This window comes from Notothenia coriiceps, unplaced genomic scaffold (assembly GCF_000735185.1).
Source record: "Notothenia coriiceps isolate Sejong01 unplaced genomic scaffold, NC01 NC01_scaffold00017392, whole genome shotgun sequence".
In the NCBI taxonomy this organism is placed as follows: domain Eukaryota; kingdom Metazoa; phylum Chordata; class Actinopteri; order Perciformes; family Nototheniidae; genus Notothenia; species Notothenia coriiceps.
The window spans coordinates 68,229-86,271 of NW_011350093.1; the positions used below are offsets into that span (position 1 = coordinate 68,229).

At 40.3% G+C, this 18,043-nt stretch overlaps 2 protein-coding genes across 2 annotated transcripts; one reads left to right on the plus strand and one right to left on the minus strand.

Moving 5' to 3' along the window:
* Positions 1 to 7,904: 7,904 nt before the first annotated feature.
* LOC104950303 (ran-binding protein 3-like) lies at positions 7,905 to 11,018 on the minus strand. Its single transcript, XM_010776804.1, has 2 exons — positions 10,784 to 11,018; positions 7,905 to 9,087 (listed from the first exon to the last, which is right to left on the minus strand). The coding sequence occupies exons 1-2, from the start codon at positions 11,010 to 11,012 to the stop codon at positions 9,044 to 9,046; spliced, it is 273 nt and encodes a 90-aa protein (XP_010775106.1). The 5' UTR covers positions 11,013 to 11,018; the 3' UTR covers positions 7,905 to 9,043.
* Positions 11,019 to 13,985: 2,967 nt separating this feature from the next.
* Positions 13,986 to 16,743, plus strand: LOC104950316 (ran-binding protein 3-like). The gene is made up of 7 exons (XM_010776817.1): positions 13,986 to 14,130; positions 14,506 to 14,603; positions 14,701 to 14,776; positions 14,890 to 14,986; positions 15,714 to 15,841; positions 15,929 to 16,049; positions 16,349 to 16,743. The coding sequence occupies exons 3-7, from the start codon at positions 14,759 to 14,761 to the stop codon at positions 16,741 to 16,743; spliced, it is 759 nt and encodes a 252-aa protein (XP_010775119.1). The 5' UTR covers positions 13,986 to 14,130; positions 14,506 to 14,603; positions 14,701 to 14,758.
* The last annotated feature ends 1,300 nt before the right edge of the window (positions 16,744 to 18,043 follow it).

Genomic DNA, 18,043 nt, shown 5'->3' on the forward strand with positions numbered 1-18,043 from the left:
GATCTTAGGAAGGCAGATATAGCAAAAGATGAACGTAAACGACAAATGATGTTTCTTTCCTGGTAAGTCAACAATGGGTCCTCAATGTACACGCCCCGGATTCCTATGAGGAAAATAATAGAATGTCGCCAGTTGTCATGACTCAATTTATACTGCAACACCGGTAGCTTAATCTGTTATCTGTAAACGTTCCCTAAATCTACTAATTCAGGGATAATCCACTGACATTCTTTAATACACATGTTAATTTGAATCAGATGTACTGATAATATCCGCAATATATATCTTTAAACTTCTTCTTACCTTTAAAAGTCCGTCACGAACGGTCTATTATGCTGCAACTCTACAGCTCTACTAGCCTTGGCGCTAACTTCCGGGGAACGATAGAGGCTCCACGATCCGCCATTGCTGTAAAAAAGTGGTCCATTGGAGTGAACGGAGATTACGTATCTCTCAGTCTATATGGCGCTGGTTGAAACCATTCGGGCTTATGCTAGGGGTTGCAAGGGATAGTCCAAGTAACGGGGGAGTTGTATACACTGCCTGTTGCAGCACCTCTTTTCACCCTCTGTCTGAAACCAGATCCCAATCTGCTCTGATTGGTTAGCTGGTCGGCTCTGTTGTGATTGGTTAACCGCCTAGAGATGTCCCGCCCCTTATCCTTTCACGTACAATGTGTTGGAGCGCTAGCCAATAGAAGCCTGAGTGTTACATAGTGATGTCACTATGTTTCGAATGTTAATAAATGGGTCCAATTGACGCGTTTCAGGCAGGGGGAGTGCGTGGGAGAGAAACTCCCCGTGGACGGAACTTTGGGATTTTGGCCTTTGGAGACCATTTACTTGCACAAAAACCTGAGGCCTTTTATCTAATTGAATTGACAAACTGCTACGTAACATTGACTCTCTAATGCACATATTTTATTCTCTGGACAAACCAGGCTATCTTACTATAGTATGCTGCAGTGATGTCATTCACCATGTAGCAGAATGTAAGCCTTCACAGATAAACCCTTATGGGAGAAAAACCTGGAGTGTATTGGAGACAGTGGAAGGGAAACATTATGTGAAAAAGCTGCCCAAAGATGTTACAGTACAGCTTTTACAGGGAGCCTATTTATAACAAGAAAGATCTCATAGTGAATCAATTAGAGAGAAATGTTACCTTGCGCAAATGTTCACGAAATGTAAAATATAATCGGGATCAATTCGGATTGGTTTAAGATCCCATGTTCAACTCAATGAGTGTTACTAGCCGACATATTTGAAATCCCTCTTGCTAAGAGAAAGAAGGTGTGGTTTATTAAATTATCCATCGCTGGCAATAAATGTATTGCTTTGCAGGAAACATGCAGATCTCCCCCTGTCTCTAAGTTGTTTTCTTTGTACATGGCATCATAAGAAAATGTTGTTCAATCTCCAAAGGAAACCACATCTCTTTGATCAATGCTTTTCTCTGGTTGTAGTAGCTGCTTCACATTCTGTTGTGGGTTGATGACGAGATGTGGTTGATATTGTAGACATGCAACTATGATGACATGTGTAGTTATATTTCTATTTATTTTATTTTACACAATATATTATTGTAATAGTGTTGGGTGGGGGGACTGTTATTTGACTGCAATGTGTTTAAGACATATTCAATAAACAAGCTGTTTAAAAACTATATTGGATGTTTCATTTTCAATTGCATTTTAAAATGAATACAAGATTGACTTGAGGGGGGAAATATGAGATCATGGATGTATCGTTTTATAATCGAGATGTACATGCTCACTCCTCATATTCATTCATAATTCATCTGCATTTCCCTATTTGCATCCATAAATATTTAAAGCCTTTAAACCTAAATAACCATTAATAATTTACTGAATGTATACAGCTGATTGAACAAGATGACAGTGCATGAATGTGTTTCAGAAAGAATGGCCGATTCCACTTATGATAACTGAATGTAAATGTTGTATTATGACACGTTGACAGCATTAATACACAGTCTAGGGTAGAGTACGGGGGTCCTGTTGGCTGCCGGTCATCAGGCTACAGCTCTGATTTTAGTTTGAGGAGGTGGCACTGGCGGAGCAAAGGGTGCTTCATTTGGCAGTATGGTCTCTAAATAGATCTTGGATGACAAACATCTGTCCTCTTTAAAGAATGATGGCCGTTCTGTTGGCAGGCTGGCGTGAGTGTGTCTGAACAGAGAACAGTCTGTTTGCTGATGTTTGATGTCCTGCGGTCTGACTCTCTGCATCAGTCTCACTTGGCTCCGCTCGAGGGAAATGTAGTTGTAGAGATGCTGCCGATAGTGGCCTCTGTGCAGAGCTGTTTGGACATTTTGCAGATGGGTACACTGTTTTACAATCTACATTAATGTCATTGACGATAGGCAGATATTTGTCTGGCCTTTGTAGTCAAATTCCCTTTGCCTTTCTGTGCGCTGTAGTGTTGTTGTTTCTTGCTATTATGTCCAACCTGATCTCACCAGAATGCGTGACTCCACCACGACTCCTTAACACCGCATTGCGTGCTGGAGTCACGCATTCTGCTAAGGAGTCGTGGTGGAGTCACGCATTTTGGTGAGATCAGGTTGATTAGCTCACTGGTTCCCATGTGGATCAGAAAATGCTCCACACCTTGAAACCTGTGATTTACCTCCTTTTTATTCCCTCTCCTTACGCGAGGGCTCCAAAGTTCAAACACTGTACAGGCAGAAGGGTGATTTAGGTAAGATGCTTTTGATTTGAGTCAGATATAAAAATGTCTGTGCATGCCAGGATGTTTATCTTCAGGGTTGGCGTGATTGTGAGTTTTTGAAGTATGCATGAGTGTTTCTTATAGGGGCTTTTGGTTGGGGGCTATGATTGGAAGCGGCAGGATTGGATGGAATAGGGCGATTAGAGGAGGAAGCAGAGGGAGAAGAGGGGCAAGGTGTACAACATGAAGACACTGATGATCCTGCAGATCAATTCAGCATGCAGCTTCTTCCCTCCTCAATCACACACACACACTTTATAGTTGCATTGGACCTGAGTATACACATCCTTCCTGTCTCCATATGTAATGTGTTTACCTGGATCCAGGATTTGGATACATCCTGTTTATTTAGCTTGCATCCGATGTTTAATGTTCTCTTATTTTAACTGATGCGATGTCACTATCTACAAAAATAAAATAGCATATCCCTGTGAGATAAAGATCTGATGTTTGATTGTAATTTCCAAACAAAGAAACATGATTTACATTTACTGTGGTAAAGAGGTTTAAAAGACAGAAGGAATGAAGGAGAGTTAAGGTAATGGTGGGGCGGACTAATGATATTTCAGTTTTGTACTTGGACACATTAGGACACTAAAGGCGGTGAAATGGCTGAAACGTTTTTGTTAGGATGTTGGTTACATTGTCCTCATAAAGTGAAACATTTACACAACAAAACATATTCCCTACAGCTTACATTGTCATTACAATTAACAAAATCAACATGGACCCTCTGAGGCAAGAGTTCTCTTTAGCTGCCTGTATTCATGGTTTCATATTTCAATTGATTTAAAGCCTCTGTTGAGCTGTGCCTTGCTCCTTTAATCTGTATTGAATCTGAAATGTCTAATTTAATCCTGCAGTATTAGGACGAAATGTATTGGGTATAGAAATGTTCTCATGGCAGCACCCCCTTGTGGAATTACAGAAGAATTACCATCTAACTGGGGTTAGGGTTAGAGTCAATATGTCCATAAATTGCCTGAAACTACTTTGAGACTACCTGCATAAGAAATGTTACTTATGTAAAAGTACAAAGATAAGGAAAGAAAAGTGTACTTTAACTGGCAGAATGGTATCCCCAGGTTATATCATATATAATTGGGTTAATTCTACTCATTAATTCATGTTAAAGAATAGTTTAAATGTTGAATCTGGTTAAAGTGGAGCCAATATATACTGCTGGGTTTTTCAGTGTGTCGTATTTTTTAACATCTTGTAACTTGTAACAATGACTTTTAAATGAATGTAGTGGCTGAGAAGGAACAATGTTTCCCTTTGAAATAATGAAGCGCATGCAAGTGATCTTTTAAGTTGCTGCAGTGGTGCACACTCCCAAGTACATTTGAAGTTGATCAAATAACAATCCAATTTCAATTCTTGGAAATGTATTGCGATGTTTGATGGTCTCAGGACGTTTCTCGCACACTTGTATATCTGTGCAGTGTATTTTCTTCGATATGGAAAAGATTAAACTTTGTATTCGTGTGGCACCATCTGAGTGTTGAGTAATTTATTTATGTGTACGCTGAGGTCTGGACTTAACTAAGCTCTACGTCATGCTAAATCTTTCATTTCTGTTAGCAATCTTTTCTTTATTTATAAAAACATCTCCAGGGGAGGATGCTTTTTGGGGATGCCTCATAGAAGAAATAGTCATGTTGCTGTTATTCTCATTTCCCCAGCCCTCTTATAAACGTCTTGACTTCTTGTGAGGGGACACATGACACAGATAAAGAATGATATTTATGAGAGATCCTTTTAAAATGTTACTTTGGTTTGGAGAATTGTTTTTTTAATCCAAGCTTCTCAGAAGGAAGAATATAGCACGACTTTGATAAATATTTGCCTCAGTTCACTGACTCACATTACTCCGCCTTCTCCATTCGAGCATTTCACTAATTATTTTTCTAAGTATTTTCATCACAATCTTTTATCAACTTCCCCTTCTAACCTAAATCCTTTTTAAAGCCTTGCCAAAATGTTCCACGTTGACTTTAACTGTGTGACTAATGTCTTTTGCAAACATGCTTGAGCCCACATGTGATAGCAGGTCTTTAAAAACATGCCGTCTGAGGAGGTAATTTGAATTTTGCACTCCCTTTTCATGCTCAATGACTTTCAACACCGGAACTGAATGTGTGAATAAGAGGAACTTGTTAGCAGGTGTAATTTGTTCTCTGTGAGGGATTTTCAAAAGGAGCTGTAAGAGTAAGGATATAAGAGGTTAATTCCTGGGCACTTGCATATTCTGACATCATGACATGTATAGGCTTGAAAGTCGTCCAAGTCTACTGAAATTCAGGAGCGGCTGTAACTGAGTGGTATCACTTTACAACAGCTTCCACCTGGTCTGAAGTAATGCGTTTTCTAAAGACTGCCATTTGCATTTATTTGGTAGAAAAACACAGTGTGAATATTCATTTGATCCAAAAACAATGTAAATTAATTCTGTGCAGATACAGAGGAATTTTATTCGGGCAACTACAACAAAGAACAGTTCTATTATTCCTTAACGTTACAACATTAGACATAACATTTTGATCATAACCAGAGCTATGCAATGTTTTAATCAGTGGGTCCTATTTTTATATTTTATAAGAGGTGGAAGTGGAGGTTACCCACAAACAAAGGAAGGAAAGAACAACACTTGCATGGAAACATGGATATTAACAATGCACATATTAAATACAAAATGTCCTCTGCAAGATCTAACTAAAGTATGCATAAAAATGTCATAGTACAGTTTGTCATAAAAGGCATTGTTTAGTATACCATAAACATTTCACAAAACCTGTAACAGTGTATGTATGTATGTCAAATAAGTGTACTTAAAAATTACATAGTATGCAATTAAAATATGATAAAAAATAATGTTATAGTATACCGTCAAAATATGTAAGAGATTGTGTCACTAAAAAGGTCAGAGAAAAATGAATAGAAAGGTATGCTAATAAAAAGTTGTTTCAAAAGTAGTAGAAGTAGTATATCATTTCATTTAGATAAATTGTAATATAGAATGCAATGACAAGTCATAGTAGGGTATGGTATAAAATAAATTCATGAATAAGCGTAATCGTAAAGTATGCTATAAAAATGATAGTGGCGTGTGCTTGTGTCTTCATTTTGATTTATCGTTGTTTGCTTTTGATAAATGTTGGTAACTACTATCCATATACCATACATATTTACCCTAAATTGTTCCTTAGTACTTCTGACAACACATGGTTGGTCTAGTTATGTTATTGCGGTGATTATTGACCCTAAGGCCTAAAGCATACCATAAAAAGGACCCGCGTTATTGAGCAAAACAGTTATGTTACCAGGCAACAGGTAGGAGGACCACCTTTGAATATTCAACAAACCCTCCTCCTATTTCCCAGCGGATCAGTGTTTGTTTACTCTGGTGGGGAGTTCCTTAGGCAACAACTTTTTGAAGAGAGAATAGTCCTAAGCCCCATAAATCTACAAAGACTACAAAGAGGAGAGGAGTGGAGTCTTTTTCTTTTTTTGTTTACTGGCAGATTGGTTTCGCCCACATTTCTTAAAGGTCTTAATGTTCTGTTGGTTCCAGGTTCATACATGTATTGTATGGCTTCTTTTAGAATATCTTTATGTTCTCTAATGCTTATAAAACCCATTAATTGTCTCATACTTTGTCCCTGTATTCACCCTTTGGCTGAAATGCTGCACCTAAGCACTTTTAAAATAATTAAGTTGCTAGGCAACAGCTTGGGTCTGTGTTTACTTCCTGTCAGCTGATGTCATTCACATGCACATAAGATATTAAGACTGAAAACAACTTGTTTAAAGGAACAGTTTCTAAATAGGGCAACTTGTATCTTTTCATTTGTTTGAACATATTGATACTTAAGCAGTATTTATACAGCAGTTAGACAAAATGGCATGAAATTATAATTTTTCACAATATGGGACCTATTATTTGTAAGTATCGGTGTGTCCTGCTTTGCCCTCCTTTGTATGATTGTAAATCAAATATCTTGAAGCTTAAGCATATGAGGTCGAAAAGATCATGAAAAAGGTCATCGTATAGTATGTTGAAAAAAATATGAAAAAGCTCAAAGCACCCTATGTCAAAAAATATTATAAAAGACATAGTATAGTATTTTCAAAATAGAATATGTGGAAAAAAGTAATAAAATCATATTTAACATTTTGTTATTGTATAGTAGGTTGAACATGTCATAAAAGAAAGTCATAGGATAGTATGTCGAAAAAAAGTAATTGTATAATTGGCTAAAAAGAAACCATCCAGTGTTAGAGATGTTTTGAGTTGTCTGGCTGTTGTATCCAATAATGACTGGAGAACATATAACCTGGCATGGTATGATTTATCAAGCTGCTTACAATAATGCTCTGCTTTAAAATATCATGAATTCCTCATGGTTGTATGTTTATTTTTGCAAGACTCTAAATTACCCCAGAATGTGAGTGATGTCAGTGTTACCCTTGTTTTTTTTCGCAGTGTCTCTGTGCCTTCAGCCAAGGGCATCCTGGGAAAAACACAATATCTCATTGGTATTACAAGATCTGAGTAGACCACATCACTGTTTACTTTGGCTTTCTCTTATTTTTATTACACGTGTTGTGGGTTGTACACGTCAGTGCCTCCCCATTTTATGTCTTTTGGACTTTTACTATTCCGTTGTTTCCCTCTTAAAGCACCATGTCCCAACATCTAAGGTCGGCAATATGTTTATTTCTACCTTTCAATCTACCGCTGAGACATTTATGGGAAAAACACTTTCCTAAATCATCACAGGAAGGCAGATAAGGGGGTTTTAGGGGCAGCAGCAGTTAGGTTCCCGTTTGGTGTATATGATTGTGTCGGGCTGTCTTGATAGGTACATGCATCAAATATTCATGACCTTCCGTGATGCATGCTGTATATATGAGGAGGTTTCGGTCCTATTCCCGCTCTGTGCCGTCAGAGCAGTTTACATCACCTACACATGAATACAAAACAGATGAACCACTCTCCCTTTCCTGGCTGCTGTTTTGATGTTAGAAATCCGAAAATCCGCATGAGACAATGAATGTTAAAATACACAACACTCTGCTGATATCTTGCTCTGCATTTCATTTGTGGTCTTGCAGAGAAGATCAGGTTTCAGAAGGAAAAATCTCAGATGTCAGTCCAAAATGTTTTATTTTGTAAAGAGGGTAATTGGAGATGAGAAAACATGGTGCGCTTCTAAATGATATATTCAAATGTACATGACATTCAAAGGGTATTAGAGTTATCACTCAAAGTTTCCACACATGAACTTAAGTCTTCATTCCAACATGTTCTTCAAATGAAAATGAATAAAAAGTATATCTTCAAAATAAAAATATGTAACACAGTAAACCCTTGGGAGGCTGAAAGAATAAAAAGAAATAACAGTTACATGCAGAATGTAGACCAATGAGTTTAATGGCTGATTTGGAAAAACAATCATTAAAAAAACCCACAAGGTGAATGACTAAACAACTTCCTAATTTGAAGACAAATTTGAATTGAATTCTTCTGCTGTTTTGTTCTCACATCATTAACTCACATTAGCAGAAACGGCATTGTTTCAGTCTTTTATTCTGTATAATATAGCTCAATAGGAAATATAAGAAACTGCTATTAATGACAACTTGAGTGGTCTTGGCTAGCCATTACAAACAGCACATATGAGTTGAGATGCCTCATGAAAATGACAATCCAAAATAAATTACATTTCCAAAACCTAACAGAGACTGGTTGGGATGGGGGGGGGGTCGGAGGAGAGTTGGACTCAATGGAGAAACCACCGACTGATGGCTAGTCAAATACACCGCGAATGAAGCTCCTCTGGATGTGTGGCGTCCAGAGGCACGACTGTAGAGTGAGTAAAAAGGTCCCAAAGTAGAAACTGCAGTCTTAACATGTGCCATACTTTAAAATGTAGAGGAGAACACCCTTACACTCATCAATATGATGAGCAGAAAAGTCCCAAACCAAAGCTTTGAAGTCTTTATTTTTGCTATCGGGGAGAGGAAAAATACTCGAAAACAAAAATAAAACACAAAACAGGAGAGGGAGGGAAGAAACGACTCCAGATATTACGCTGAATGCAGAGAAGATGAACTGCACGTGTTGGGTGAGACACTCCGGCACAAGGGGTTATTTCCTGGAGCTAGACTTCTAATATCCAAAAGTACTGGTCTGGAGGACCCATGTTGGTCAAGGGGTGTCCATGGAGATGCCTACAGCAAAATGCCTCAACGGCAGCATCTTAGCAGGCTGTCCAAGAGTGACGCTATGTGCTTCCTGTTGCCTGGCTCTCTCCTCCCTCGGAGTTACCTGCAGGAAGGAAAGGGACAGAAGGCTGATAAGGTTTCTGTTGTCTAAATATAAACATCACACAGAGAACACTCTGAATCCGGATGAGTCCCCATTATACTGTTTTAGATACATTTAATATAGGTCTCAGATATATACAGAACATGTCTCCTAAGTGTTTGGCTGAAACACCAAACAGATAATTGCAGCATCCCATAATCCCCTCTGTTTCAGCCCTGTTTAAAAAGTTCTGATTCTCTGTCTGTTACTTTAGATCAGGGGTGGGGAACATCCGGCCCCCGGGCCGTATACGGCCCGCGAGACCATTTGGTACGGCCCTCGAGGTAATTTATCAACACACACAAAAAAGAAAAAAAATTAAAGAAATCTAGACCGCAAAAGAATTAAACAAGCGAGTGCCTGTTTTTCCTGGCCAAGGTCAGGGTCCTTGAACACAACACGAGCCTAACGTGTCATCACGTGGTATATGTCTAGTCTGACAGGGGTGCAGTTCTGACGAGCACCAGAAAGTCGCTAGGCAAATGTCAGTACCCATAAGGAGCCGTACACATGCCGCAGTTTTTGCGTGGCTGTGTCTTTAGTTGTAATCCCAGTGGCGATCTGTTCATCTGTCATACTGATCATACAGTCAATAACTTTGTTGTTATTAGCATCTGGTTAGCTAGCTATGCTAACGAATATAAGAAGCTTTTTCTACAACCAGTGAGGTAAAGGCACATCTTTATATGATCATTATAGTTATAAAAAAAATAAGAGAATAAAGTAAACAGGTATAAAATACTATATGACGGTAAAAAAAAAGTTGTTATTAATAAACAAGGATACAGTTTGAAAGGGGAGTGATTTGTAAAATATCCATAAAGAAAATTAAATCTGGTTCCAGTTCTGTTTCATATGGATGTTGAGAGATGTATCCATAGATCTCCTAATGTTGCTCTCAAAATGCAGCAGATTGATGCTTTTAACTTCAACATTAAAAACAAATCTTCCCAGGGGAGCATGCCCCCGGAGAGGAGGTTAGGTCCCCCCCCACTTCAATCATGTCCACATGGATAGTAAACTAAATACATTTGAACACATCTTGTGTCCATATCTTTCTGTGTTGGTGGTCATGCTACAACCGTTCACGTGCATGCATACGCGAGTCATGGTAAGATATCTGGATTAAGAGTTGCTTTTTCTTTGCACAGCATGAAAGAAAGGCCAAATGACTGGGCTGTGATTTTAGTATTTTTAAGCAGAGGTCAATCATTTGTACGGCCCTCGGAGGATGTTGAAAAAATGTAAATGGCCCTTGAGAGGAAAAAGGTTCCCCACTCCTACTTTGGATGAAAATAAGGAGCCACTCCCCACGCCCCTATGAGAGGTATTTGGTTAAAAAGAACACAATGGTGCTCTAGGAGGAGATTCAGGTGATAAGGTGGGGGTGGGGGTTACCTTGGTTGGTGATTGGCTAAAGGTTACTCAAGCCAAAAAATATCATAAAGTGGCCAAAATCTGATCAGCTTATTTTCAGACAGGTTTTTGTAGAAATGGACCAGGACAAACAGCGAGAGAATCTTTTTTCTTGAAACTTTCAGAACCTCTTTCCACAGAGGGGACACATGTTGAGGTATAAAAGACATGAAAAAGTGGAGCATAATAGGTGACCTTTAAGAGTGTTGAAACACATTCATAATACAAATAAATCACTGACTCGTAGCCGGAGTGGAGGCTGAAGCTGAAGCCGAGGCATTGTCTTCCTCGTCGCTGTCGTCGGACTGCGGTACCTCGGCATCGGGGATGGTTGTTGTCGGGGTCTCGGGCTCCTGGTCCGCCCGGCTCTTCAGGGCTAAGATACGGTGATGTAACGCTGCAGCAAGCTGACCTATGTCCTTAGAGCTAGCCTGAAGGGGAGAGACGGGGGGAGAGTCCATTAAGCACATTGAAGAAGAGACTAAATCTGTGTTATCAGTGCCGTTTGAGCGCACTACCACTCTATGTAGATTTCATATAAAGCTGGACAAAACAAACAGGAGTTATTTATGTTGAGCATCTGGAAGGCTTTTGAAGTAAACAAAATAAAGTCTAAAGGAAGCGTTGACTTGTATTACCAACAGCTTGGCACAAACTGAAACTAGTAAGGGAAAGAGAGCAGTACTAAAACAATATCAAGCCAATTCAAATCAGGAGCAGACAGTGGTTTTCTTTCTAGAGTAAAGGGAAGATAAGGAGTACAACCTAGGTCTGTGTTTAGTATGAAGAGGTTTCATGTAGCACGGGGGAAATATTGAAATGTGTATCGTTAATTTGAAGATTGCTTATTGCCTACATCATGAAAACAAAGTTATTACAACATGCAGAAAAAGTTTCCATTCATTGAAAAGTCATGAGATCTGTCTACATCAGCTAGAGCCCCTCCCACTTCAGTTGGATGTTGATAGCGTGTAGTGAATCCAACATCATCTTAACAAGAGGGGTCACCTGAAGAAAACCTCAATGATCTGAGCTCGCCTTGTTTTCTGATGAGACCTTATCTGACCACATGAGGCCACGGATTAGTGTGCGGATTCTACTTTTTAATCTGGGTCACCTCCCTTAACCGGGTAGCTAACACCTACTAGCCACCTGCCTGCAGTAATCAAGCTAATTATGTCTTCTCAAGAAGACCAGTAAGAGCAAGAGGAGGTGAAATATCCAAAAGCTTTTAGTTTCTGTCCCAAAATAAGATATTTGTGCTTTACTTTATTATTTTTATTGAAGCAGTCATATACTATAACTATAAAGAATACCTATATGTTGAGATCTTTTAGTATTTTTACATTTGTGTAGAGCAGGGGTCTCCAACCTTTCTTCATCTGAGAGCTACTTTGAAAAAATGAAAGTGGCCAGTTCTGAATAGTTGCCAATAGCAACCTGGCAACAGTTACTGTCGAGCCCTGCTATTAGAGTGAACCCAAGTGGGTCCAGCATACACCTCTCTGGTGGACTCCATGCAGTGCCAGTCGTCTCACCAACTGTGATGAGAGTGAATGCACTTATTTTACACATGTGCCATAAAATGCTAGTAAGGTGGTGATTAAGGTGATGTATTTAGGGCCATAATAAGAAGTGAACAAATGTCTTTTTCTTGGACATTTATGTGAATTTTCAGTGATATACCGTATTTTCAGTTTTGGCAACCAAAAGCTGATGCCTGGTTGCCAGCCTGGCAACCACTTTTAAAAGTTAGCGTTGAGCTCTGAATAATCATTTGAATGTTCATCCCTCAGTCTTGTTCTGTATTTAGATTTCATGACATTCATGTCAGAAAAAGCTGCTTCTTAAAAAAGGCATTCAGAGCCAAAAAAAGCAGACATGTCCAGTGCTGCTTGGTGATGTTCTTAAGAGTTTTCTGGGTCTACAAGGCTCCACAAATGTTGTCAGTTTTGCTGAGACTTAAGCTGAACATGATTTTGGAGATTTATAACCTCCATCTCCATCTCCACGGGATTGACACTGCACAGTTCAGCCACCTTTTTTCTTCGTCTTGACATTAAATTATAAACCATAATAAATCACTTGTATAGGTCTAGCCTCCCTATATCTGTGTGTGAAATTGTTCCATCCTCAAAAACAAAAAACTAATACTTCTGCAGTCTAGCTGCAGCTTCTAGCAACGGTCTTCTGTTAAAAACAGGACACTGAGGCCCAATCCCAAACCACGCCCTACCCCTACACACTCCCCCTCCGTGACGGAGTGAACTCCATGGAGTGACACTCGCAGCTCAACGATGCTCCCTCCTGTCGGAGGGCCGACAGGAGGGAGCATCGTTGAGCTGCGAGTGTCACTCCATGGAGTTCACTCCGTCACGGAGGGGGAGTGTGTAGGGGTAGGGCGTGGTTTGGGANAAGCTTGCAGCTGTATTTACTCCCTCCGACAGGAGGGAGCATCGTTGAGCTGCGAGTGTCACTCCATGGAGGGGGAGTGTGTAGGGGTAGGGCGTGGTTTTGGGATTGGGCCTCGGTGTCCTGTTTTTAACAGAAGACCGTTGCTAGAAGCTGCAGCTAGACTGCAGAAGTATTAGTTTTTTGTTTTTGAGGATGGAACAATTTCACACACAGATATAGGGAGGCTAGACAAAACTAATACTTCTGCAGTCTAGCTGCAGCTTCTAGCAACGGTCTTCTGNGAGACATTAGAGCACATGTGTCAAACTCGAGGTCCGGGGGCCAAATCAGGCCCTTGGTGGATTACATTTCGGCCCGCAGGATCATTTCTAATTACTATTAGATCTGGCCCGCTGGTATATTGCACGCACAACTTCACTCAATCCTGAGGGTCTCCTCAGCTCAGAGCCTGAGCCCAAACATTGATGAACTTGCACCCAAGATGAGATGCCAAGTATCTGCTTGAACTAGCATCACAGAGCAGCACAACTGAGTTTAATGGATGTTTCCTTCTGCACTTTGTTTCTTGAGACAACAGGTCATGTTAGGTTTCTCTTTGAGGGAAATAGTTTTGTTGAAGCTGTTGTTGGCCTGTGGAAAAATGTAATCATAAGAAATGACTCTGGAAAATCTGCAGATAGAGCCATAAGAAATGAATGCAGCTGATTATTTAATGTTTAATGTTGTTTTTATAGGCAATCATTTAAGCTTTGTTAGTTCCAGGTTTAATATGTGCAATAAGTTCATTTCAATAAGTTTTTCAATAAACATTGAACCAGTCCGGCCCTCGACTTGTACCCATCTTTGAATGTTGGCCCACTGTGTATTTGAGTTTGACACCCCTGCTCTAAGCTTTAAACTGTAGGCTATTTATACACAAGCTCAAGATTTGTAGATTATTTCCTGGCTCCTATACTATATTGAGTATTCATAAACATTTAAGCAAATGTTGGATATCACTGTTAGGGAAACAAACCCTTATAACCCCAGTTGACCCTGGTGCTTTTTTTGTTCCCATTTCAGAAACATGAAAATGAGGAAGATGGAGCAAGTGGTAACAAAGATGGAGAGAAGAAAGATACAGATGTAGCAATATCTTTTGTGTTTGGGCAGAATATCAAAGACAGAGCAAAGGTGGGTTGTTTTCCACCTGCGTCTAACATACAGTAACACTTCATGCGAGAATGTGTGACGAACAAAAACAATTGCATGGCCAAGGGCAGACAGGAGGGTCTTTACAGATATAGGATCATACATGGACAACAAGTTTCCTTGTCTATAGTTTGTTTTATTTGTGACTTTAAAGCATTTCCAAGCTAACACGTCAAGGGTCTGGTTTCCGTTGCAAAGAGGATATCCTGTTTTGTGACTAGTTCCTGATAAGAGGTGTTTTTCCTGTGGTGAAATCAGAGAAAGTCGGATATTATTTACGATTGAATGTTTTTCGGTCTTAAAGTTTTGGTCATTCCTTGAATCATAACTCTAAATGCACACTTTTTTTGTTTCTAGTTGGAAGAGAACAGTACAGAAGGCAAGTCAAAGGATGGTTTGCCGCTAGACGCTAAAGAGGGCACTAATTATTTCTTACAGTACATCTCTACCCCGAGGTAAGGAGATGTGTCCAAGTATTTTTAGCAACTTGTATTCATTCATTATTCACTTCCATCAACTCACAGTGTTTTCTTTTCTGTTGTGTCCTTTCAGTCCAAAAAAGGCCACAAACAGTACAGACACTGGGGCAAAATTTGTTTTTGGGCAGAACATGTCTGAACGAGTTCTGGTAAGTTTATGCTACCTGTTGCAAAGTGAATCTGCCATCCTTGATTTAAAAATAAAACTCTTGATTATAAAGCTTTGAACAAGTTCCACTGATAAGCTTTGTTGTGTTTTCAGAGTCCCCCAAAGGGTGAGCCCCCAGTTGAGGAAACAAAAGAAGTTTTAGCTGCCCCTGCTCCAGAGCCCTCATCACAGGAAACCCCCCCAGAGAAAGGTAGAAACACACAACCCCAGCGATTACTGAAGAGTGTGTGATGTTTGGCTTATCTACGGATATATTTAAGAGATATGTTTGGCTGCACTCCCGTGATAACTACAAACGACAGAAGCAAGCCCTGGGACAGTTTAAACGTTGAAACAAATATGTCACCACCCTAAAGCGAATGTGTAATATGTTGTTTATCTATTTGACGTTACGAGATGTCTTTTAATAGATGTATCAGATACAGTTGGGAGCTCGTGTGTCATCATCACACCACGTTTCCTGAAACATTAAGGCAGTTCTTGGCAGTAACTGATAACGTGACACTCTTTAGCACCAGGACACTTCACTGCAAATGCTGCTTGATGAGAACGAGGTTCAGCAGACATTTCTCTTCACATCTGTACCAAGTGTGAAGTGAAAAAATGGCTTGTTTAAGGGCAAAAGAAAACATTTCAAATGTGAGAGGACTGCATGAGAAATATATCCACCAACACAGGGCCATGAATATACAATGATTTATCGTTTTTAAAGAAAAGCATTTATGAAGGATAGACATTGTGCCGTAGGCAAATCAGGATCCTTCCTAGCCCCCTGTCGGCACTTGATGGTCCAACATGTTGCAGAGAAGGTTGTTTTGATCACTGCGAAACCAATATGGGAATAAGAGGAGGCTCTCAAACTGACATTAGTTATTGATCTGAGTGACGTGATGACTCACCACTGTATCTCCTCACAGCAGGGAACAGCGTGTCGGAGTCTTTGGAGGAGTCTGCAGCCGCTTACACCAAAGCCACAGCCAAGAAGTGCGTCTTAGAGAAAGTCGACGTCAAGACCGGAGAGGAATCAGAAAGCAACGTTTTACAGGTACGCGCCACGCTCTCTTGATTCAACACGGGTGGTTTGTAACAGAAAGCAACACAGTTGATGTTTGTTGTCACTCTCTAACTTCAGATGCAGTGCAAGTTATATGTTTTTGAGAAGACTGCTCAGTCGTGGATAGAGAGAGGTCGAGGTTTGCTGAGGCTCAACGACATGGCATCGACAGAAGACGGCACGCTACAGTCCCGTCTAGGTAAACACATCGAAAAGAGGTTCTTTGTGGTGGCTTTCATTTCCTGGTTCTTTAATACCCATCATTGAACACAAGGGGGAGCCCACTCCTCTGCTACAGCCGTGTGAACTACGCACTAGAGTGCTGAGAAGTACTTGTACATGGCTGATGGTTGAATGGAGAGTAACAAGTGTGTAATTTAAGAAATAAAAAAATGTTTGAACTGCTTTTTAAAGGAGCTTGTCTTTTATACTATTGTAATTCTGAATGATGTTTTGCGTCCTTTGGGCCTGTACCTCATTGCTGTTTTTGTGTTGCAGTGATGAGGACCCAGGGCAGCCTCCGGTTGATCCTCAACACTAAACTTTGGGCCCAGATGCAGGTGGACAAGGCCAGCGAAAAGAGCGTACGAGTCACTGCCATGGACACAGAGGACCAGGGGGTCAAGGTCTTCCTAATATCGGTATGCATGTTAAACATTATACTACGGTGGTGCAATCATTTCTATCAAAGTAGGGGAAGATTTGAATCTTTTCTTGCTCTACACCAGGGGTCTCCGACACGTCGATGGCGAGGGCAGCTTTTCAGTAGCTCGCCGCTCGCTGTTCACAGACAGTGTAGAAACAATCCGACAACAATAAATGCACCTGAGTCAGTCCGTGTCGCTGCGGCTCAGACACACATGGATTTATGTTCTTTTAAATACTGGCTTTAGCACCATGTCAGCTTTTTGGTGGCTGTAATCAAGTCCTTGATTGCAGAGTATGAATGTCCTCTTGCTATTTTCAGTTGATAAATACTTGTGTAACGTTTGTGAAGGCAGCCAGGAGGAAAAAGCTTCCGCGATCCCCGTCTCCTCTCTGCTCCTCCAAACCCCGCCCCCTCCCTGAAAAGAATGAGTGACAGGCTGATAGTAACCTGATAGAAACGTTATTATTCACTTAATCACTGATTGAGATATGATGACGCTAACTTAATCTCATACATTCATGGGATGTATGTAACAGTAAGACAGAGAATGTAAGTGTGCACCCACATGCACTATTTTAGTTTTGATATGCTGTTGTAAATACTCCTGTTGTCTGCTGTGTTCAGACTCAAGTCATTTGTGTGATGCCACATTCAGGGCATTCAGGCCCAATCCCAAACCGCCCCCTACACACAACCCCTCCGTTCGCGCGGAGGGTCCGCCACATTAATTGCTTTTCCAAAGCAACGAGTGTGGAGCGGTGTGGAGGGGGAGTGGGCTATCAAGCCCTCAAACAGCGAGTCTGCAGCGGTGCTGACTGGAGACCGGTCTCTACCTGACCGGAGTCACGCTGTGTGTGCCCGTCAGGAAACACGCTGTTCAAGTAGTTCCAGCAAACATCCACTGATAAACTGCGATGTTAACAACCTCATGATAACCTCATATGTTTTTAACTTAGGATCGTACCTGTGTTTAGTCTAGAAAAAGGTAAATGTGTGCATTTTATTATAAAGTTGTGTATATTTACAGACTGTTGCAAAAACTAAGAATCTTATAAACATCAGGTTTAAAACTAAAAGAGCTTTACAAAAAAGTAACACAATTAACACTAGAACCGCCAGAGGTCGCTGTATACCTAAAACCGCCAACGGGTAAAAGGTACAATGTTCTTTTATTTATCATACAGAACAGTGAGTTTTGATCGCACAGGGATGAAACTTATACCAATAGAATCTGTGGACTCTCAGCTTTTCATATGATATAGTTTGTGCAGATAACATGAAGTATAAAATATGGTTAAGAGTGCTGATTTAAACGCTTGGTGTTAGACTTGTGTTTTGTTTAGGTACAAATCTCTCTATCTCTCTCTATCGATATCATCTGTAATGTTCTGTTCAATGGACATATAATTGTCTACATAAACAGACGACGCAGACTACTTCTCTCATTCCGAGTGTCCATCTTTATTCAACTGGCACGTAACCTGCACACATGCATTACGTCCTCAACGTGAGCTCAGTCATCCAAGATCTTGTATTCTCCAAGA

Excerpts from the sequence above, each read along its gene's own strand:
- LOC104950316 (XM_010776817.1), top strand. Across the intron at positions 14,987-15,713 it reads GGAAACCCCCCCAGAGAAAG|CAGGGAACAGCGTGTCGGAG; the intron begins GTAGAAACACAC and ends ATCTCCTCACAG. Across the intron at positions 16,050-16,348 it reads CACGCTACAGTCCCGTCTAG|TGATGAGGACCCAGGGCAGC; the intron begins GTAAACACATCG and ends TTTGTGTTGCAG.
- LOC104950303 (XM_010776804.1), bottom strand. The coding sequence starts at position 11,012 with ATGTGCTTAATGGACTCTCCCCCCGTCTCTCCCCTTCAGGCTAGCTCT. Across the intron at positions 9,088-10,783 it reads AGCCTCCACTCCGGCTACGA|GTAACTCCGAGGGAGGAGAG; the intron begins GTCAGTGATTTA and ends TCCTTCCTGCAG.